The 19,234-nt window shown below is 39.8% G+C and overlaps 1 protein-coding gene across 1 annotated transcript; it reads right to left on the bottom strand.

The window, feature by feature from the left end:
- Positions 1-1,361: 1,361 nt before the first annotated feature.
- On the bottom strand, positions 1,362-4,103 carry LOC149473667 (protein NYNRIN-like). The gene has a single exon (XM_089674771.1). The coding sequence runs from the start codon at positions 4,101-4,103 to the stop codon at positions 1,362-1,364; it is 2,742 nt and encodes a 913-aa protein (XP_089530897.1).
- Positions 4,104-19,234: the final 15,131 nt, after the last annotated feature.

A 19,234-nucleotide genomic window follows, 5' to 3' on the forward strand; every position in this document is an offset into this window, starting at 1 on the left:
GGCACACGGTGACTGGCTCTTCAGGCAATCCAATGGACCTCTATTTGGGTGTGATGTCACTAACCCTAGATTCCTAATTGTGGAGACGGGCAAAGGTTTGCATCTATCTCCTGGATGTACATTCATTCCTCCACTAATATTAGTGTGAGTACAGTACCATTGGGTAAGATCTTTATCTCTTAAAATGTCAGGGATTTTGCCAACTTGGATGTCTCTTATAACATTGGTGACTTTCGTTAAAACAAAGTTCCCATATGCAGTGCATATTACCTCTTTTCCCATATTGTTCTCCCTGGCCCTTTGATTATTTATTGTTATGATTTCATTGATTTTCTGCTGAGTCCGTTCAAACAACTGGGCAATGTCATTCATATTATAAACTGTAAACCTTTCTTCCTCTGCCAGCCCCTCAATACCCTGCAGAACTGGTTTCAGCACTTGCCGACCCTCTTTCTGTTCAAAATTACCGATATGTCTGCGAATCGCAGCTAAATCGGCTCGGTTCCAAATTGACATACCCGATCCAAAAAGTCCCGGGATGGACCCAATTAGACTGTCCAAGCCATTTAACTTTCTCGATCGGAAAATGCCCCTTTGGGGAGAGATATTTGGTTCTGCAAAAGGATCCTGAGTTCGGCTGGCATGGGAGGCAATCAAATCTACCAGCAAGGAAGAATAAAATAGTGACACATTTGTCCGGGCACATGAGCCGAATTCGGCCATGTTCCACTTGGACAAATTAAGCACAACGGGCACATGAATGAACTTAACATTATTAAAGAGTGTTCCGGGGATTGATGTCGCAGTTAGGCCACTAGGTGGTCCCTCTTCCAGTGATGGGCAGTCCAAGGATGTTAGTTCTGCGGAAAAAGGGATTGCAGCTGAGCTTTTTGTCAAGGTTGTAAAAGCAGGGGTTTTGGCCTTTGGGGACACATACAAGGTAACTTTTCCTGGGACATATTGAAGAGTGGATAGTTGAGTGTTGCTGGACAAAGGGACTGAAATGACAAAGGAGTATTTCCACTGTCCAGCATCACTTAACCGTGTATCACGAATCAACAGTGAACCATTAGGAAAACCCATTATCCTATCCCGGTAGTCCATAACATTCCCAGCAACGCCATTGACCCAGACTAGGTGATTATTGATGGGACTCCACCAGGACACTTGTTTCCCCTCAGTCCCCTTAATTGCCACTGGCAGTAACACGGATTCCCCCTCTCGACAGTGGACCGGATTTTCATCAACGATTACGCTAATAAGTGGTCCATTCTCCTCTTCCTTGGTAAGTCTGAATGGAAGCAGCATGAGAATAATCCAAATCGACTTCATGGCTCTAAAAGGAAAGAAAACGCAACATTTTAGTTGATGTCCTTGACTCCATGGAATAGCTTCAGTTGGTTCACATGAACCCATTTATCTCTTGTCTTTTTGCCCTCATCTATTCTGATTTTATACACTGAAGGACTTAATTTGTCAATAATGGGAAATGGCCCTTTCCATTTTTGGCTTAAGCAGTTGTCCAGCGGACGGAGTTCTAAGAACATGACTCTATCTCCTACTGCCCAAGTACATTCTCGAATCCCTTTGTCAAAATACGCCTTTGCTTTCTTTTGCATCTTACCCATGTGTGCTGCTGCAAACACATGGATCTCCTTTACCGCCTTTTCTAGTTTTAAGAGGTATTGATCCACGGAAAGTCTGTCTATGGTAGGGGTATGCATTTCTAGCCAAAGATGTTCTGGGAGTCTCATCTGCCTGCCTGTCAACACTTCAAAGGGTGTCAACCGGGTAGCGGATGAGGGTGTCGCTCGAATGGCCATGGCCAGTAAAGGCAATAGATTATCCCAATTTTTACTGTTGATGTGGACAAATTTCTTTAGCATCGTTTTAATCTGCCGATTGGCTCTTTCAACCTGACCTGAAGATTCTGGGTGATATGGGATGTGAAATTTTTGCTCCACTCCCAACATCTCTAGGCACGCTTTCATCACTTTTCCAGTAAAGTGGGACCCCTGATCTGACTCTATGGATGACGGGAGCCCCCATCTACTGAATACCTGTTCCACCAAAATCTTAGCAGTATTCTGTGCAGTGTTACTTTTGGTTGGGAAGATCTCTACCCATTTAGAGAACAGATCTGTGACTACCATAACGTATTTGTTGTTTTTGGAAGTGACTGGCAAGGGTCCCATGTAATCCATTTGTAAGGCATTCCAGGGCCCTTCTTTCAATCGTATTCTTAAAGGGGCATTGATCTTCCTTGGTGCGGGATTAACCTGTGCACAGACAATACAACTGTCACAATACTGTTTCACATCTGTCATCATAGAAGGCCACCATCCTATGTTCTTGAGTCTCTCCAATGTTTTTCCTGACCCTTGATGACCCCCGGTAGGCAGGTCATGCACTAAGTAAATCATTTCATTTCTGTAATTTTCCGGAACCACCCAAGTTATTTCCTCTCCATGATGCAGTAATACTTTTTGGTCTTCTGACAGTGTGAGGCTTTTTATGCATTTTGCCAAAGTATTCCCTTCAGATAGTTCCTGAGTCTCATGTTTCAGTTTCTGAATTATTTCTTTAATGTTGTCATCCTGCCTTTGTATGTCTGAAATATCAGGCACTTCAATGCAGGATTTTGTGAAGGCGCAAACACTGGGGCACAAGGCTGGATCTTGTAAAGTGGAGGGAATTTCCCAGATCTCCCCCCTTTGTGCTCCTTGTTTGGCCAAGCAATCTGCCACGTCATTTTGTTCCCAGTAGGGGGCACTAGTGGAATGTCCTTTTACCTTACATACCCATGGTTTGACTGGCAGCTTTTGCACCAATGTGGTAATGTATCTCAAAAGGGATGCATGCTTAAGCGGAGACCCATCTGAGGACATGTACTGGTGGGTGTGCCAAAAGGGCAGAAATTCTGTGAGAGCATTGCACACCCAAGCTGAGTCAGAGTATAAGACAATTTCTTTGTCTCCTTTTATTAATTCTAGGGCATGCGCGATTGCAGCCATCTCAGCGAATTGTGCTGATTTGACTTGGCATGATCGACATATGGATATTTGTGTATTTCCTTTTGGATCACTAATGAAGATGCCAAACCCTGCATGTGGGGAACCATCCACATAAAAACATGATCCATCTGTGAAAATTTGGACTACATCTTCTGGGACTTCTTCCTTTGATGCAAGGGGTCTAAAGAATTGATGGGCATATGACTGTGGGGTGATATCACATTCATGTGGTACTCCCTGGTAAATAAGGCCATGGGCCCTGGTGGAAGGATTATTTGTGTGTTTTACTGTGATGTCTCGATCTTGGAGCAACAGAGCCCAATGGGCCAGTCTAGCATTGGATACATTGCCATCCTTCACTCTGTCTGTTAGTAAAAATTTAGTAGGAGTGTGAGTTGTATGCAAGATGACTGGGTTGAGCCCTATGATGTATGTGAAGTATTTCACTGCCCAAAATGTAACAAGGAGGTGTTTTTCACATAGAGAGTACTTCATCTCCACAGGAGATAATATTTTAGAAGCATATGATATGTGTCTCTGTTGCCCATGAATTTCCTGTGACATAACAGCTGACATGGCTGTATCAGATATTGCAGTCTCAATGTGAAAGGGCAGTTGGTAATCTGGATTGGCTAAAGCTGGTGCTTGCGCTAATGCTTCTTTGAGCTCCTGCACTGCATTGGTGTGTTGCTCAGTCCAGTGCCATTGGGTATCCTTTTTCAACAGATCATATAATGGTGTAGACTTTTCAGCAAATTCAGGAATAAAAGCCCTTGAATAATTCACCAATCCTAGAAAAGATCTCAGAGTGGGGATGCTTACAGGCAGAGGTAATTGTAGAATGGTTTTTACCTTCTCGGTTGCTATCTTACGACCGTTTGCGGTTACTGTAATCCCCAGAAAAGACACAGATTCTTTTAACAATTGTGCCTTAATGGGATTACACTTCAGTCCCGCCTTCTCTAGGATCCGCAGTAGTTCCTCCAATAGCCGCAAATGTTCTTCTTTGTCACTCGTGGCTAATAACAAATCATCAACGTACTGAAAAAGATTCTTTGGAGAAGAAAAATCAGTTAAAATATCTCTCATGGTTGCATGAAATAAAGAAGGAGAATTATGAAATCCTTGCGGAAGACATGTGAATGTATATTGTTTCCCCAAAAACGTAAATGCAAATTTATATTGACATTCTTCTGACAAGGGGAGTGACCAAAAACCATTCGATATATCAAGCACTGTGAAATATTTGTGATTTGGATTCAACATGCTCAAGACGTCGGGGACAGATGCAACTGTGGGGGCGCAATTGTTGGTAACACTGTTTAACTTGCGGTAATCTATTGTTAATCTCCACGAATTGTCAGAATTTTTGCGAATTGGCCATATTGGCGCATTTGTTGTGGATACACATGGTCTGATGACCCTTTGGTCTAGAAGTGAATCTATTGTTTCCTGAATGTGACTGATAGCTTCCTGTGGAAAGGGGTATTGCTTTTGTGGAGCTGCATCCGGTCCACTAATGTGTATTGTTGTGTCTACCTTTCCACAGTCATGCTTATGTGTTGCAAAAGCTCCCTGCTGCCTTTCTATCATGGGCTGCAGAAGATCATGGTCTGGATGATCTTTTATGATCTGTAAGATGTCATATGTGGAATCGTTACGCTTGATAGCTGCAATTGTATGTGAATCAGGTATCACTATGGTGCTTGAATGATTGTTTGGAACCCCTTGCCATAGTAACAGATTGGTCAAGTCTAACATACATCCATTGGGAATTAAGAAGTCTGACCCCAGGAGGCTGGTTTCATTTGGCAAAGACATTAATGCAAGTGGCTGTTTTACTAATAACTCTCCAATTTGGATTGTCAGTGGTTTAGACAGAGCTGATTCGACAGTGTGCCCCGCAAAGCTCTGGAGATTTAACTGCTTTCCTGAAGACCATGTTGATTTTAATGGGTCTTTGTCATGCAGAATGGAAATGGCAGCCCCTGTATCTAAAACCATAGTTCGTTGACAGCCCCTAATCAATGCTGACACTTGAGGGCGCCCGCACCTATCCAGAGAAATAGGTGCCAAAATTTTGGGGCCTTGTAATTGTCAACATTGAAGGCTTTCCCCCTCTTTTTGGGGTGTTATTTGTGTTTCCTTTCTGGGGCATACCTGCAATGCATGTAACTGTTGCTGTAATTCTGCATAAGTAGGGGCTCTTTGTGTCTCACTGATCTGCTTGCCTTCTGATGCATGGCTATGAGGGTTTCCTCTTCCCCTGCCTCTATAAGCAAACTTCCCCCTAAATCCCCTCCCCCTACCTTGTAAGCTTTTGTTCCAATTGGGGTTGTATGGAGGATTGGATTCCCCTCATAAGTCAACAGCGATCACCTGATCATAATGTATACAGAACTGTTATGAATGAGTTTCAAATATCACAGCAAAAATTAATTTAAAGTGTAACTAAAGACAAAACGTTCTTGTTCTTTCAAATGTTTATTTAGTATGAATAAAAAAGCTTCTTAAAACTCTATAAGGCTGGAATATACACTTATATCTGATGACTCTAACAACGTTTTCTCCTGCAGTATATAACATACCATATTTTATACTACTAACGGTAGTGATCAGCAACTTAGAGTGGGACTGTGATAGTGTGGCAGGCAATCTGACAGTAACTGACACTGGGTGGGAACTTATTACTGCCACAGGCATCACCAGTGACAATAATACAGTGATCAGTGATAATACTATATACTGTCACTGTACTAATGACACTGGCTGGGAAGGGATTACCATATCGGGGTAATCAAAGGGTTAAATGTGTGCCTAACAAGTGTTAATTTGTGCAATGTGTGCTACTTTTTACTAAATATCTACTTTGCAGGCAGAAGAAACAGAGAGATCATTCCCCCTGTACAGAGCCCTGTATTGACTGTCAACATAGGGCTCTGGGCTGTGATTGGACACAGCTGATCAACATGAATCATTGGCCAGAACCTGTTGACAAACTCCCGCTGTGTACGATCACAGAGAGAGTCGGCAGGTGGGGGTGTGTGCTTGCACCCTGTTCAGATGCAAGGCCATATTTTTGTCAGAAAATCCTGGAGTAAAACACATATTTGGATTTTTCTGTTCTTTTGAGTTTTCTGCATGATGACACTACAGCTTCATTGCACATTAGATATAAAATTATGAATTGTTATGATTAGTCCTTTTAACACGTGACAATATGACATCTATTGATTAACCACTTGCCGTCCGGCCGCTGTATATAAACGGCCTGACGGTGGCAGTCCAGGGGCGGGTTGCCGTTCATAAACGGCACCTGCCATTATGGACTGTGCGTGCTCCCTGGGAGCGCGCAGCACCGCAATCCGGTGCCCGCTGTGTCTTACGGACACAGTAGAACACCGATCGTCTTACGGGTCAATCAATGATCACATGCAGAGTAGTAAGCAAGATGTCACTTCTGACATCATTGCTTACTACATGTGAAATCTGTGAATGATCACAGAGGTCACATGGTACAAGGCTATTCACAACAGCCTTGTACCATGTGACAAGCTGTGACCAATCACAGCTCACACAGTAGTTCTCAATGGCTGCAAGAATGCAGCCAGAGAGAAGGAGAAATTATTGCTTTTACAGCCTTTATGGGTGTAAAAGCAATCAGTGTAAAAAAAAAAAAATCTTCATCACCCCCACAAGTAGTACAGTGTCACCATGTTGACACTGTACTGCTAGGGTGACAGTATGTAAAAAAAAACGCATAAATAATAATAAAAAAATAAAATAAAAATGTAAAAAAAATTTTTTATAAATTATAATTTTTGGTTATAAACGAATTTGGGTTATTTTTTTTACTAAAAAGATAACTGAATAAATTTTGGCCAAGATTTATGATGAAATATATTATAAGAAAAACACTTTTTTTCAAAATTTTTGGACTATTTCATTTATATAGCAAAAAAAAAAAATCTCAGTGGTGAATAAATACAGCCAAAATAAAGCTTTATCTGTCTCAAAAAAATGCTAAAAATTAATATGGGTACAATGTTGCATGACCGCGCAATTTTCATTCAAAGTGTGATAGCGCTGAAAGCTGAAAATTGGCAGGAAGGGGGTAAAAGTGTCCGGACTGGAAGTTGTTAATATGCATGTGTGAATTATTTAAGGAACAACAACCTGTTTTCGTTCTACAATGAGCTGTTCTGTTAATGTTAATCACACATATTATATGGTTATCTTATAAACTAGTATGGCATGAAATAGCTTATTTACTGGTTTATTTCTTAGCAGCATTATGTCTTAGTTTGGGAACAAAAATGTTGAATATTGTTTGTGACATTTCTGTGATAGTTTCATAAAAAGCTGCTTTCATCAAAGAACAGTATTTACATTTGTGAAAGGTTCAGGGTTGCAATTAACTGCAAATGCTACCATATGCTAGTAATTAATTGATCTGCTCATTAGCAGGTAATAAAATCTGTGTTTAGTAGAGAATATCTTTTTCTTGTTAATGTGCCCTACATTGTTCATTTACAGTACCGAATGGTTGATTTTTGTATAAGGCTCATGTTCAAAATAAAATTCCAGTTTTTTTTTTTGCTTTCATTACACATATATTAACCCTTTGACGCTGACATAACACAAATATGCAGCCACACCGCACTGGGATTTTAGCCGTGGGGCTGCATATTTGCTTATCTCTCTTTGTGCTGTGAACATTCACAAGGTCTCACCAAGAGCCCCGGTTCCCGTACTAACGAATGAAACCCGGAACTCCCAATTCTAGGTCACCTGATCGCTGTGCTAGCCTTTGACTGGCAATCATAGTGATTAACCGTTTCAATACCGTGCAATTTTACACCTTCCTGCCCAGGCCATTTTTCAGGTTTCAGCGCTCTCACACTTTGAATGACAATTGCGCGGTCATACAACACTGTACCCAAACTAAAATTTTATCATTTTCTTCACACAACTAGAGCTTTCTTTTGGTGGTATTTAATCACTGCTGGGGTTTTTATTTTTTGCTAAATTAACAAAAAAAGACCAAAAATTTTGAAAAAAAAACACATTTTTCTTTGTTTCTGTTATAAAAGTTTACAAATAAATAATTGTTCTTCATAAATTTAGGCCGAGATGTATTCTGCTACATGTCTTTGGTGAAAATAACCCAAATTAGGATGTATTTTTTAGTTTGTAGGAAAGTTATAGAGTTCACAAACTATGGGATATATATGAAAATTGATCAATCCTGAAGTACTGACAGCCAATCTAATTTCTTGAGGTCCAAGAATGTCAGAATAGTACAGATATCCCCAAATGACCCCTTTTTGCAGAGTAGACAGTCCGATGTACTTCATAAGAGGCATGGCGAGTTTTTTGAAGTTGTATTTTTTTGTCATAATTTTTTGGAAAATGAAAAAATTAAAAAAATTATTTTCACTATTTTTTTTTTTACATACTGTCACCAGTGCAGTACAGCGTCTTCATATAACTGGCATGGCAGTGAACAGGGACACTGACTGGTGACAGTATGAAAAAAAATATATATATATATTTTTTTTTTATTATTTTTTTTTTATTATATTTTATTTTTTATTACATTTTTTATTTTTTTTTATTTTTTTTTTCATATTTTACTATGACCAAAGTAGTACAATGTTACCATAGTAACATTGTACTACTTTGGGGAAGTGATCAGTATTTTTTTTTTTTTACACAATTTGCTTATAGCAAAGAATTACTTTGCTGTAAGCAAGCATTTACCTGAATGAAATCGATTCATTCAGCTTTTTTTTTTTTTTTTTGTGCTTAGCTGTGATTTTGGTCACAGCTAATCACATGACATGTGCATGTGATTAGCTGTGACCATTCACAGCTAGGCACTAGTATACAATGGATGGCATCATGAATGAAGCCATCCATTGTATACAACTGTCATGTGACCTGCTGTGATTGGTCACAGCAGGTCACATGGTACCAGCAACGTGAGCCGGTACTCGGATCGGTCATCAGCCGTGTCCGAGGTGCACGGCCGGTGACAGATCACAGTGCTGCGCCGCTCTGCATTAGCGCAAACTGCGCATGTGTGGGAGCACGCCAAATGGCGTGCACCCGGAGTGCAGAGACACTTTTGAAGCCGCCAAACGGCCATTGGCCGGGCGGCTAATGGTTAATCACTGTGAAGCCTGCCCCTATGTTTTCTCTCTTTGAATGGAGGAGAGAGATACATTGTATATCTCTCTCCTTGCAGAAAAAAAACAAACAAAACAACAATGTGTAAAAAAAATGAATAAAAATTAAAAAGAAAATAAAAAAATACCTAGATCAAGGTTTGATCTAGGTCAGTGCCAGGGTTAGTGTTTGGGTCAAGTAAGGGTCACAGTTGAGGTCAGGGTCAAAGGTCAGAGTCAGTATAATTTGGACAGGATTTTTTTGTTTTAATTAGTATCAGTGTCAGTGTGGCTTACAAAAAAAGTACCATTTTATGTTTCTGGGCTGTACTACAGGTACAAACAAAAACTAACATACACAAATGTGGTATCACTACGATTTTCAGGAACAGAGAATATATTTTGGGTTGTTCTTTGCTGGTAGGTTATGGTAGTAACAAGAAATATACAGCTACATTTAAAAAAAAGGTTTTTTTAACTATTTTGGGCAAGTTTTCCTAATTAATTCCTAATTAAAAAAAAATCAGGAGATATCCATAACCATTTAACACCAAATGAAAGCCCAATTTGTCCTCATAAAAAACAAGGTATAATCCACCTGGATGTAAAAAGTAGATGTGATTATATGTATAGTTTTACTAACACAGGTCAAAGTTGCATAATTGCTTAGGCATTAGGATTTGTTTTACCCTTAGGTGTGAAGGGTTTAAAGATGAAAGCATAGCAGTTGAAATTAATATACTTTTGTAGCTAGCAAAAACATATATGCAGAAAGTCAGACATTAACAAGTCTATACACTTTCACTCTCTTCCAGTCCAAGACATTTTTCAGTTTTCAGCAGTGTCATATTTTGAATGACACTTACTCAGTCATGCAACATTGTACCCAAATAACATTTTTATCATTTTATTTTAAGACAGATAGAGCTTTTATTTTGTACAAAAAAAATTAAATACACTCGATCCTTCTAGGTCACAAATCAGCTTGATTCCTTTAGCCCAACTGTAAAACATGGGCATATAAAAAATATTTTTAAAAAATAGCAAACGTGGCTTTTTAAGCCCTTCACACCTAAGGGTAAAACAAATCTTAATGCCTAAGCACAATTTTGCAAAGTTGACATGTGTTAGTAAAACCGTACATATCATCACAACTGCTTTGTACATTCAGGTGAATGATACCTTGTTTTTTTCAGGACAAATTGGGCTTTCATTTGGTGGTAAATGGTAATGGATATTTTCTTTTTTTTATTATCAAAGCAAAACCGGTCCAAAATAGTAAATAAAAAAAAATCTTTTTTTTAACTTTGCTGTGTGTGTTTTGTTACTACCATAACCTACCACCAAAGAACAACCCAAAATAAATTTTACAGCTCTTGACGATCACAGCGATACCATATATGTGTATGTTATTTGTTGTTTGTACCCGTAGTACAGACCAGAAACAATAGTGTGCATTTTGTATTTTGTTTACCTAAAACACACTGACACTAACTGACACTAATACCAATTAAAAAAACTCTGACCTTTTGACCTTGAACGTTGACCCTGACCTTGACCCAAACACTAATCTTGGCACTGAACTAGATCAAATCTTGATCTAGGTATTTTTTCTTTATTTTTTATTTAATTTTTAAACATGTATTTATTTATTTATCTTTTTTTTTTTTTAACAAACATTTTTTTTCCCTCTATGCCAGCAGTTAGAGAGATACGATGTATCTCTTTCCTCCATTCATAGATAGATAAAAAAAACAAGGGCTGTAGAGTGACTGATCACTGTAATAGCCAATCAGAGGCTATCACAGTGATCATGTGACCCACAATCAGGAGTCCTGGGTCCCGATCGTTAGAACGGGACCAGGGGCTCTCAGTGACACCCCGGTCTTTGTGCTGGGAGCGTGTTGTGCGGTGTGTCAAGGGGTTAATACTTAACCATATCCAGCCAAAGCGAACATAATGTCCCAAAATGCCATGAAAGTGATACTTGTCATAATATTATTATTAATATTATACAGTACTTATATAGCACCAACAATATGACCTGTCATGGCTTGCACAGCCTGATCGGTTTCGCCGGACCCACCCAGCTACATCAGAGGCATAATACAAACAATTGTGAGCCATCTTCTTAAATGGTCCTAAAATGGCCACCAGCGTGTTAGAAGCACAAACAGGAAACAGAGGAGCTGAAGAAACAGGAAAGGGAAAGGGTGGGGAGTGGAAGTCGGAGATGAAAAAACATAAAGAAAAAGCACCTATATTCATATATATGGATCAAAGGCCAACCACAACACAAGGCACCAAAACACCTACAAATATTTATTCTATTCTATTATTTTAAACAATGGTGGTGTTTAAGGCAAGATTGCATGTTTAAACATATATATTAATTTGCATATCATTTTATAATGAATAATAGTATATGCAGTTCCTTTTCCTAACATAAGATGTCTCCCTTCTTATTTTTCCCTAAACAGATAAATGACAATGATAAAATTGTAACTGCAAATGTATTTATTAATGGTACTAATATAGCACTGTCAATTATATGCAGTGCTTTGCATATATTGTACATTCACATCAGTCCCTAATCCTCAAGGGGTGTACAATCTAAGGTCCCTAACTTGCATTCATACATAAAACACACATACTAGGGCCAATTTAGACAGGATCCAATTGACCTACCAGCATGTCTTTGGAAGGAAACCCATGCAGACACAGAGAGAACATGCAAACTCCAGGCAGGTGGTGCCATGGCTGGAATTTTAACTAATGTCCCTTATACTTCCAGGTGGAAGTGCTAACCATTTAGCCACTGTGCTGCCCAAATACATAGGAACTACAAATTTGTATAACTATAAGAACCTATCAACACTACATTCTTATCAACCCTGCCAGACCCCATTCCCATACCCCCCAATATCCCACACCCCCAAAGAAAAAACCCATACCAGCCCAATTAAAATTAAACATTAACAGCTATAATGATATCTGTCAGGAACAATATTTAATGCTTTTCACATTTATTCATGAAAAATAATCATAATCATAATTATCAAAAAAAATCTCATATTGTATTATAGCAAAAAAACACGAAAAGCTTAGATAATCATTGAGACCTGGTGGTTTAACCACCTCCAACTCCCATATCCACCAAGTCTCATACTGTAGCAAAAGTTTATCATAATCACCACCCCAACATTTGAGGCATGATGGATCACGATTATATTCCAAACACACATGGTGTGCTATTGGGGCCCTAAGATGATAAGTCTCAATATCATAAATATGGTCCTGGAATCATCTGCGTATTGATTGGAGGGTCTTGCCAACATAGAAGGATCAGCAGGTGCAAGTGATAACATAGAACACTCCCATTATGTCACAAGTGACCCTTTGGTGGGGTAGCACAGTGGCTAAATGGTTAGCACTTCCACCTGTCAGTAATAGGGTTGTTGGTTCAAATCCCAACCATGGCACCACATACCTGGAGATTGCATGTTCTCCCTGTGCTTGCATGGGTTTTCTCCAGGCACTCCAGTTTCCTTCCACATTCCAAAGATAGGCTGGTAGGGTAGTTGGTTCCTGTCCAAATTGGCCCTAGTATATATGAATGTGAGTTAGTGACCTTAGATTGTACACTCCTTGAGGGTTAGGGACTGATGTGAATGTACAATATATATATGTAAAGTGCTGTGTAAATTGATGGCACTATATAAGTACCTGTAATAAATAAATAAACCTGAGGCACCTCCCAGTGGACAAGACTAATCTGTCACCCTCAACCATATACCTACAATATTCACATCAGCCACATTTTGCAAAGCCCATTCTTCTATGGTGAATTGGAGGTTTCCATGTGATATCACTAGGGACCAGAAGGTCTCTTAACCTCTTGCCGACCGCGCATAGCCGAATGACGGCTTCACCGCGGCCGGCCAGTTCTGAGTGGACGTCATATGACGTCCTCCCAGAACGCGCTCTCCTGCGCACCCCAGGGGGCGCGCACCCGGCGATCTCCGTGATCGCTGTGTCCTACGGACACAGCTGATCACGTGATGTGGTGAAAGGCCGATCCCACCGGCCTTTTACCACGTGATCAGCGGTGTCCAATGACACGCTGATCACAGGGAAATGCAAGTGCCGGTTCTCGGCTGCACTTTCCTCACGCTGTCAGATCGTTAGGAAAGTACTGCCGAGAACCGGCAGTTGTCAGAGCGGGGATCGGCACCGATCATCAGGGCACTGATGATCAGTGCCCTGATGATCGGTGCCCAGCAGTGCCACCCGCAAGTTCCGCCCAGCAGTGCGCCCACTAGCCCCGCCCACCCATTCCCAGCAGTGCCCCCACCTGTGCCCAGCAGTGCCCCCACCTGTGCCCAGCAGTGCACCCACCTGTGCCACTCTGCAGTGCCACCTACCTGTGCCCAGAAGTGCCACCTACATGTGCCCAGCAGTGCCACCCACCTGTGCCCACCCACCTGTGCCCACCAGTGCCACCCACCTGTGCCCACCAGTGCCACCCACCTGTGCCCACCCACCAGTGCTGCCCACCAGTGCCACCCACCAGTGCAGCCCAGCAGTGCTGCCAGTCAGTGCCACCAGTCAGTGCCCAGGGGTTGTGCCAGTCAGTGCCGCCAGTCAGTGCCCAGAAGTGATGCCAGTCAGTGCCGTCTATCAGTACCCATCATCAGTGTCACCTATCAGTGCCGCCTATCAGTGCTGCATATCAGTGCCGCCTATCCGTGATCCCTAATTAGTGCTGTCTATCAGTGCCGCCTATCCGTGCCACCTCATTAGTACTGCCTATCAGTGCCCTTTAGTGCTGCCTATCAGTGCCCATCAGTGCCGCCTATCAGTGCCCATCAGTGCCGCCTCATCAACGCAAATCAGTGAAGGAGAAAAAATACCTGTTTGAAAAATTTTATAAAAGAAACAAATAAACTTTTTTTTTTTTTTAATTTTTTGCACTTTTTTTAATTTATAGCGCAAAAAGTAAAGCGCCCAATGGCGATTAAATACCACCAAAAGAAAGCTCTATTTGTGAGAAAAAAATGATCAAAATTTCATATGGGTACAATGTTGCATGACCGCGCAATTGTCAATCAAAGTGCGGCAGCGCTGAAAGCTGAAAATTGGCCTGGTAAGGAAGGGGGTATAAGTGCCTGGTAGGCAAGTGGTTAAAGACAGGGCCTTCCAACTTATGAATTGTGGTTTAGCAGAGACCATCTTTCCAACTGATGGGTCCTCTGATAATAAGTACTAATGTCTGGCGCACATTTCTTCAATCCCACTTATCAATTCAGTATATTGGAAACATAGTTTAGTCCTGTTAATTGCATCTGTACTCTCAGATTTTATCCGGTCAAACAAAAGGGCTTCCCGATTACACTCTAGCTCATTTGTAAGCAAGGTTGAATCATCTGTCCTTATATCCTCTTTTGCAAAATCTGTTCCGCAATTCCTTAGCCTCTATTTTGAAGTCTACTAAATCTGTGCAATTCCTTTGGGCTTTCAGGTATTAACCTACCGGAATACCTTTGACCAAAGAGCATGGATGAAAGCTCTTTGCATGCAGCAGACTATTTGTTGCTGTTAGTTTTCGATATAAAGTTGTCTTTATTGTTTGCTGCTGTGTTATCTCTATGGATAAATCCAAGAATGTAATCTTGTATTTATGCCAGTCACTTGTGAATTGAAGATTATATGGATTCGTAGAAAGTTTTTCAACAAAACCCTCTATCTCCTCCACAGTGCCGGTCCAAAATATAAGGACGTCGTTCATGTACCTGTACCAGGGCAAGATCATGGACAGGTACACAGATGATGCCCCCCCAGGCAGGACTCCCAATTGCCAAGATACAAGTTGGCATAGGAGGGGGCACACTTGTTGCCCATAGATGTGCCTTGTGACAATAATATTTTCCATCAAATTGGAATTTATTATGTACCAACATTTAAAATATTGGCCCTGGAATATGATTGTTTAAGGGTTTTTAGTGGGGTCTGTTTTGTTTTGAGTGTGTTTCTTTGTAATTTTAATTAATAAATGAAGTATTTTGTATGTTAATGATATCTGTCGATAGTTTTTTTATTTTTATACAATGGTTGAAAAAGTGATTTGGGTAGAGGTATTAAGCTAAATCCATATTTCCTTTTTTATAATTACTGCCTGTGGTATGCTCCCTACCCTACCTAAAGAGATATATAACAAATAAATTTGTGACCTAGAAGGATCAAATATATTTTAATTTTTTGTACAAAATAAAAGCTCTATCTGTCTTAAAATAAAATGATAAAAATGTTATTTGGGTACAATGTTGCATGACTGAGTAAGTGTCATTCAAAATATGACACTGCTGAAAACTGAAAAATGGCCTGGACTGGAAGAGGGTGAAAGTGTACAGACTTGTTAATGTCTGACTTTCTGCATATATGTTTTTGCTAGCTACAAAAGTATATTAATTTCAACTGCTAAGCTTTCATCTTTAACCCCTTCACACCTAAGGGTAAACAAATCCTAATGCCTAAGCAATTTTGCAACTTTGACCTGTGTTAGTAAAACTGTACATATAATCACATCTACTTTTTACATCCAGGTGGATTATACCTTGTTTTTATGAGGACAAATTGGGCTTTCATTTGGTGGTAAATGGATATTTCCTGATTTTTTTTATTATCAAAGGAAAACTGGCCCAAAATAGTTAAAAAAACATTTTTTTTAAATATAGATGTATATTTCTTGTTACTACCGTAACCTACCAGCAAAGAACAACCCAAAATATATTGATTCTCCTGCTCCTGACAATTGCAGAGATACCACATTTGTGTATGTTAGCTGTTGTTTGTACCCATAGTACAGCCCAGAAACAATAGTGTGCATTTAACTTTTTTGTCCTACCTAAAATACAATGACAGGGACACTAACTGACACTGATACTAATTAAAACAAAAACAAATCCTGTGCACAATTATACTGACCCTGACCTTGAACTTTGACCCTTACTTGACCCAAACACTAACCAGATACTGTTTATGGTGGACTTTGACATAGCTATCCAGCATGCTGGGAAATGTATATTCTTTGTGGCCACCTTTCTAACTTCTGCCTATCTCTATCTATTACTGTCCCTGTTTTCCAGAGAGCTCTCAGTAGGAAGTTACAATAAACGTTTGTTAAATTTAAAATATGATATATGAATCCTATAGGTCTACATGATTGTTTAAGGGTTTTTAGTGGGGTTTGTTTTGTTTTGAGTGTTTTTTTGACATTTTAATTAATAAATGAAGTATTTTGTATGTTAATGATATCTCTCAATATTTATAATACTTTCATACAATGATTGAAAATGTGATTTGGTATTGAGGTATTGAGCTTTTATTTTGTGCTGTTTTATCACCACTGGGTTTTTATTTTTTGCTATATAAAAAAAGAGATTTTTTTTTCTTAATTTCTTTTTCAAAAATTTGCAAACAAATAAAAAATATTTCTTCATAAATGTAGGCCAAAATGTATTTTGCTACATTTCTTTGGGTAAAATAACTCAAATTGGTGTATATTATTTCAGACTGCCAGGACAGTACAAATACCACCCAAATGACCCCTTTTTGGAAAGTAGACAGTCCAAAGTAATTAGTAAGAAGCATGGTGAATTTTTTGAAGTTGTAATTTTTGTCACTTTTTTTGGAAAATGAAGACATTAAAAAAAATGTTCCCAAAAAGTCGTCATTTTGTTGTCAACAAGTTATTCCTCACAAACAGCATGGGCATGCTTACAATTCTGAGTGTGGGGATAACACATGTGTGAAACCCAGATGTATAGAGGCGTTCCCAGTACATCTAATTCCCTGACTACTTATCACAGTTTTGGAGGCAAAAATGAGGGATCAAGGTAGAAGGGCCTTAGCCAGGGAAGTAATCAAGCATGATGGTCACTCTGAAAGAGCTCCAATGTTTTTCTGTGGAGAGAGGAGAACCTTCCAGAAGAACAACCATCTCTGCAGCACTCCACCAATCAGGCCTGCATGGTTGATTGGCCAGACAGAAGCCACTCCTCAGTAAAATGCAAATGACAGACCACCTGGAGTTTGCCAAGAGGCACCTGTGAGACTCTCAGACAATGAGAAACAAAACTCTCTGCTCTGATGAATCAAAGATTGAACTCTTTGGCCTGAATGCCAAGCATCATGTCTGGAGGAAACCAAGCACCAATCACCACCTGGTCAATACCATCCTTGCAGTGAAGCATGGTGGTGGCAGCATCATGCTGTGGGGATGTTTTAAGAGGCAGGAACTGGGAGACTAGTCAGCACTGAAGGAAAGATGAATGCAGTAATGTACAGAGACATCCTTGATGAAAATCTGTTCCAGAGTGCTCTGGACCTTAGATTGGGGCGACAGTTCATCTTTCAACAGGACAACTACCCTAAGAAAACAGCCCACATAACAAAGGAGCGGCTATGGGACAACTCTGATAATGTTCTGGAGTGACCCAGCCAAAGCCCACACTTGAACCCAATTGAACATCTCTGGAGAGATGAAAATGGCTGTGCACCGACGATCCCCATCCAACCTGATGGAGCTTGAGCGGTACTGCAAAGAAGAATGGAAGAAATTGCCCAAAAATAGGTGTGCCAAGCTTGTAGCATCATACTCAAAATGACTTAAGGCTGTAATTGGTGCTAAAGGTGATTCAACAAAGTATTGAGCAAAGGCTGTGAATACTTATGTACATGTGGTTTTTTCATTTTTTATTTTTAATAAATTGCAAAGATTTCAAAACAAACTTCTTTCATGTTGTTATTATGGGGTATTGTTTGTAGAATGTTGAGGGAAAAAAATGAATTTAATCCATTTTGGAATAAGGCTGTAACATAACAAAATGTGGCAAAAGTTAAGCGCTGTGAACACTTTCTGGATGCCCTGTATGTTTGGACCAAATTCTCAGCTCATCCCTACTGCTCTTCTCCTAACAGCTGCATGTGAACAACCACTGCCTATCACTTTAGGCCTTCTGCACATTATAGTAATATGTGATTCTCTAGGTCCATTAGTCCATTAACAGCTATGGCAATAGTTGAACGTGGTGATTTCTTGCACTTATCATTGCAGTGCTCTATCGACTATACTGGATGCAATGGCATACAGTGATGTGTTGCTAACAAAAGGCAGTTTTTGTTGTGTAACCAACAATCATGCTGTTACTGACACTGACAACAAAAAATTTAAAAGATACTATCAAAATTATACAAAAATAAAATATACCTTATGGAAAAAAAGTTCAATGAATGAGGAAAAACAAAAGTAATAGGACTGTTGGGTATATTCACAGTGAATACAGATGGCAGCAACACTCCAGTTTCTGTAGTCCCTCATACTGCAATTCACTGCAATGTATCAGTGGAAATATACATCTTTGGCAGTATGCTAGCACAGTACAATAGCTCTGTCGCTCCCTGCAGTCCCGATTATCTGCCCCTCACTAACTTCAAAACACACTGACAAGGTGCTGCTGGGAGAGTTGACTTTATAGCAAGGTACAACACATTATTGGTCAGAGCCATACATAATTTTTTTGGGTGAGGAGGAGGGGGATTCAGGTTTGTGTACCCAAGGTACTCAGAGAATAATTATATATGCAAGCTGCAGCAAGTTTTAAACTTCACCCAATGGGAGGGGTTTAAAACTTGAGCCTTCTAATTCTGTACATGGTAACGTATTCCACAGTACCCACAAAATATGCCTTAATTACAATGCCATAAGTGAATGGCATAGTGAATACTGAGCAACCAGCAACTGTTGTGCAAAATAGAATAAACAGTGCAGTAGTCAGGAGTATATTGTATACAAATAAATATATAACCTCCTCTACTTCAAACCCCTCAAAAAGTCATACTTTCTCCCTAGAAAGTGCAATAATCATATAATATAACCTTTTTTATTATTATTATATCACAAAAAGGTTATATTATATGATTATATTGTATACAGCCCAGCATAGAGAGTCCAGTGGTCAGTTTAAGTAGTCTATCTGAACCATGCCATTC

The sequence above is a fragment of the Staurois parvus genome, unplaced genomic scaffold, assembly GCF_062004578.1.
Source record: "Staurois parvus isolate SC_StPar_1 unplaced genomic scaffold, SC_StPar_1.0 ptg000012l, whole genome shotgun sequence".
Classification (NCBI taxonomy): Eukaryota; Metazoa; Chordata; class Amphibia; order Anura; family Ranidae; genus Staurois; species Staurois parvus.

Excerpts from the sequence above, each read along its gene's own strand:
- LOC149473667 (XM_089674771.1), bottom strand. The coding sequence starts at position 4,103 with ATGAGAGATATTTTAACTGATTTTTCTTCTCCAAAGAATCTTTTTCAG.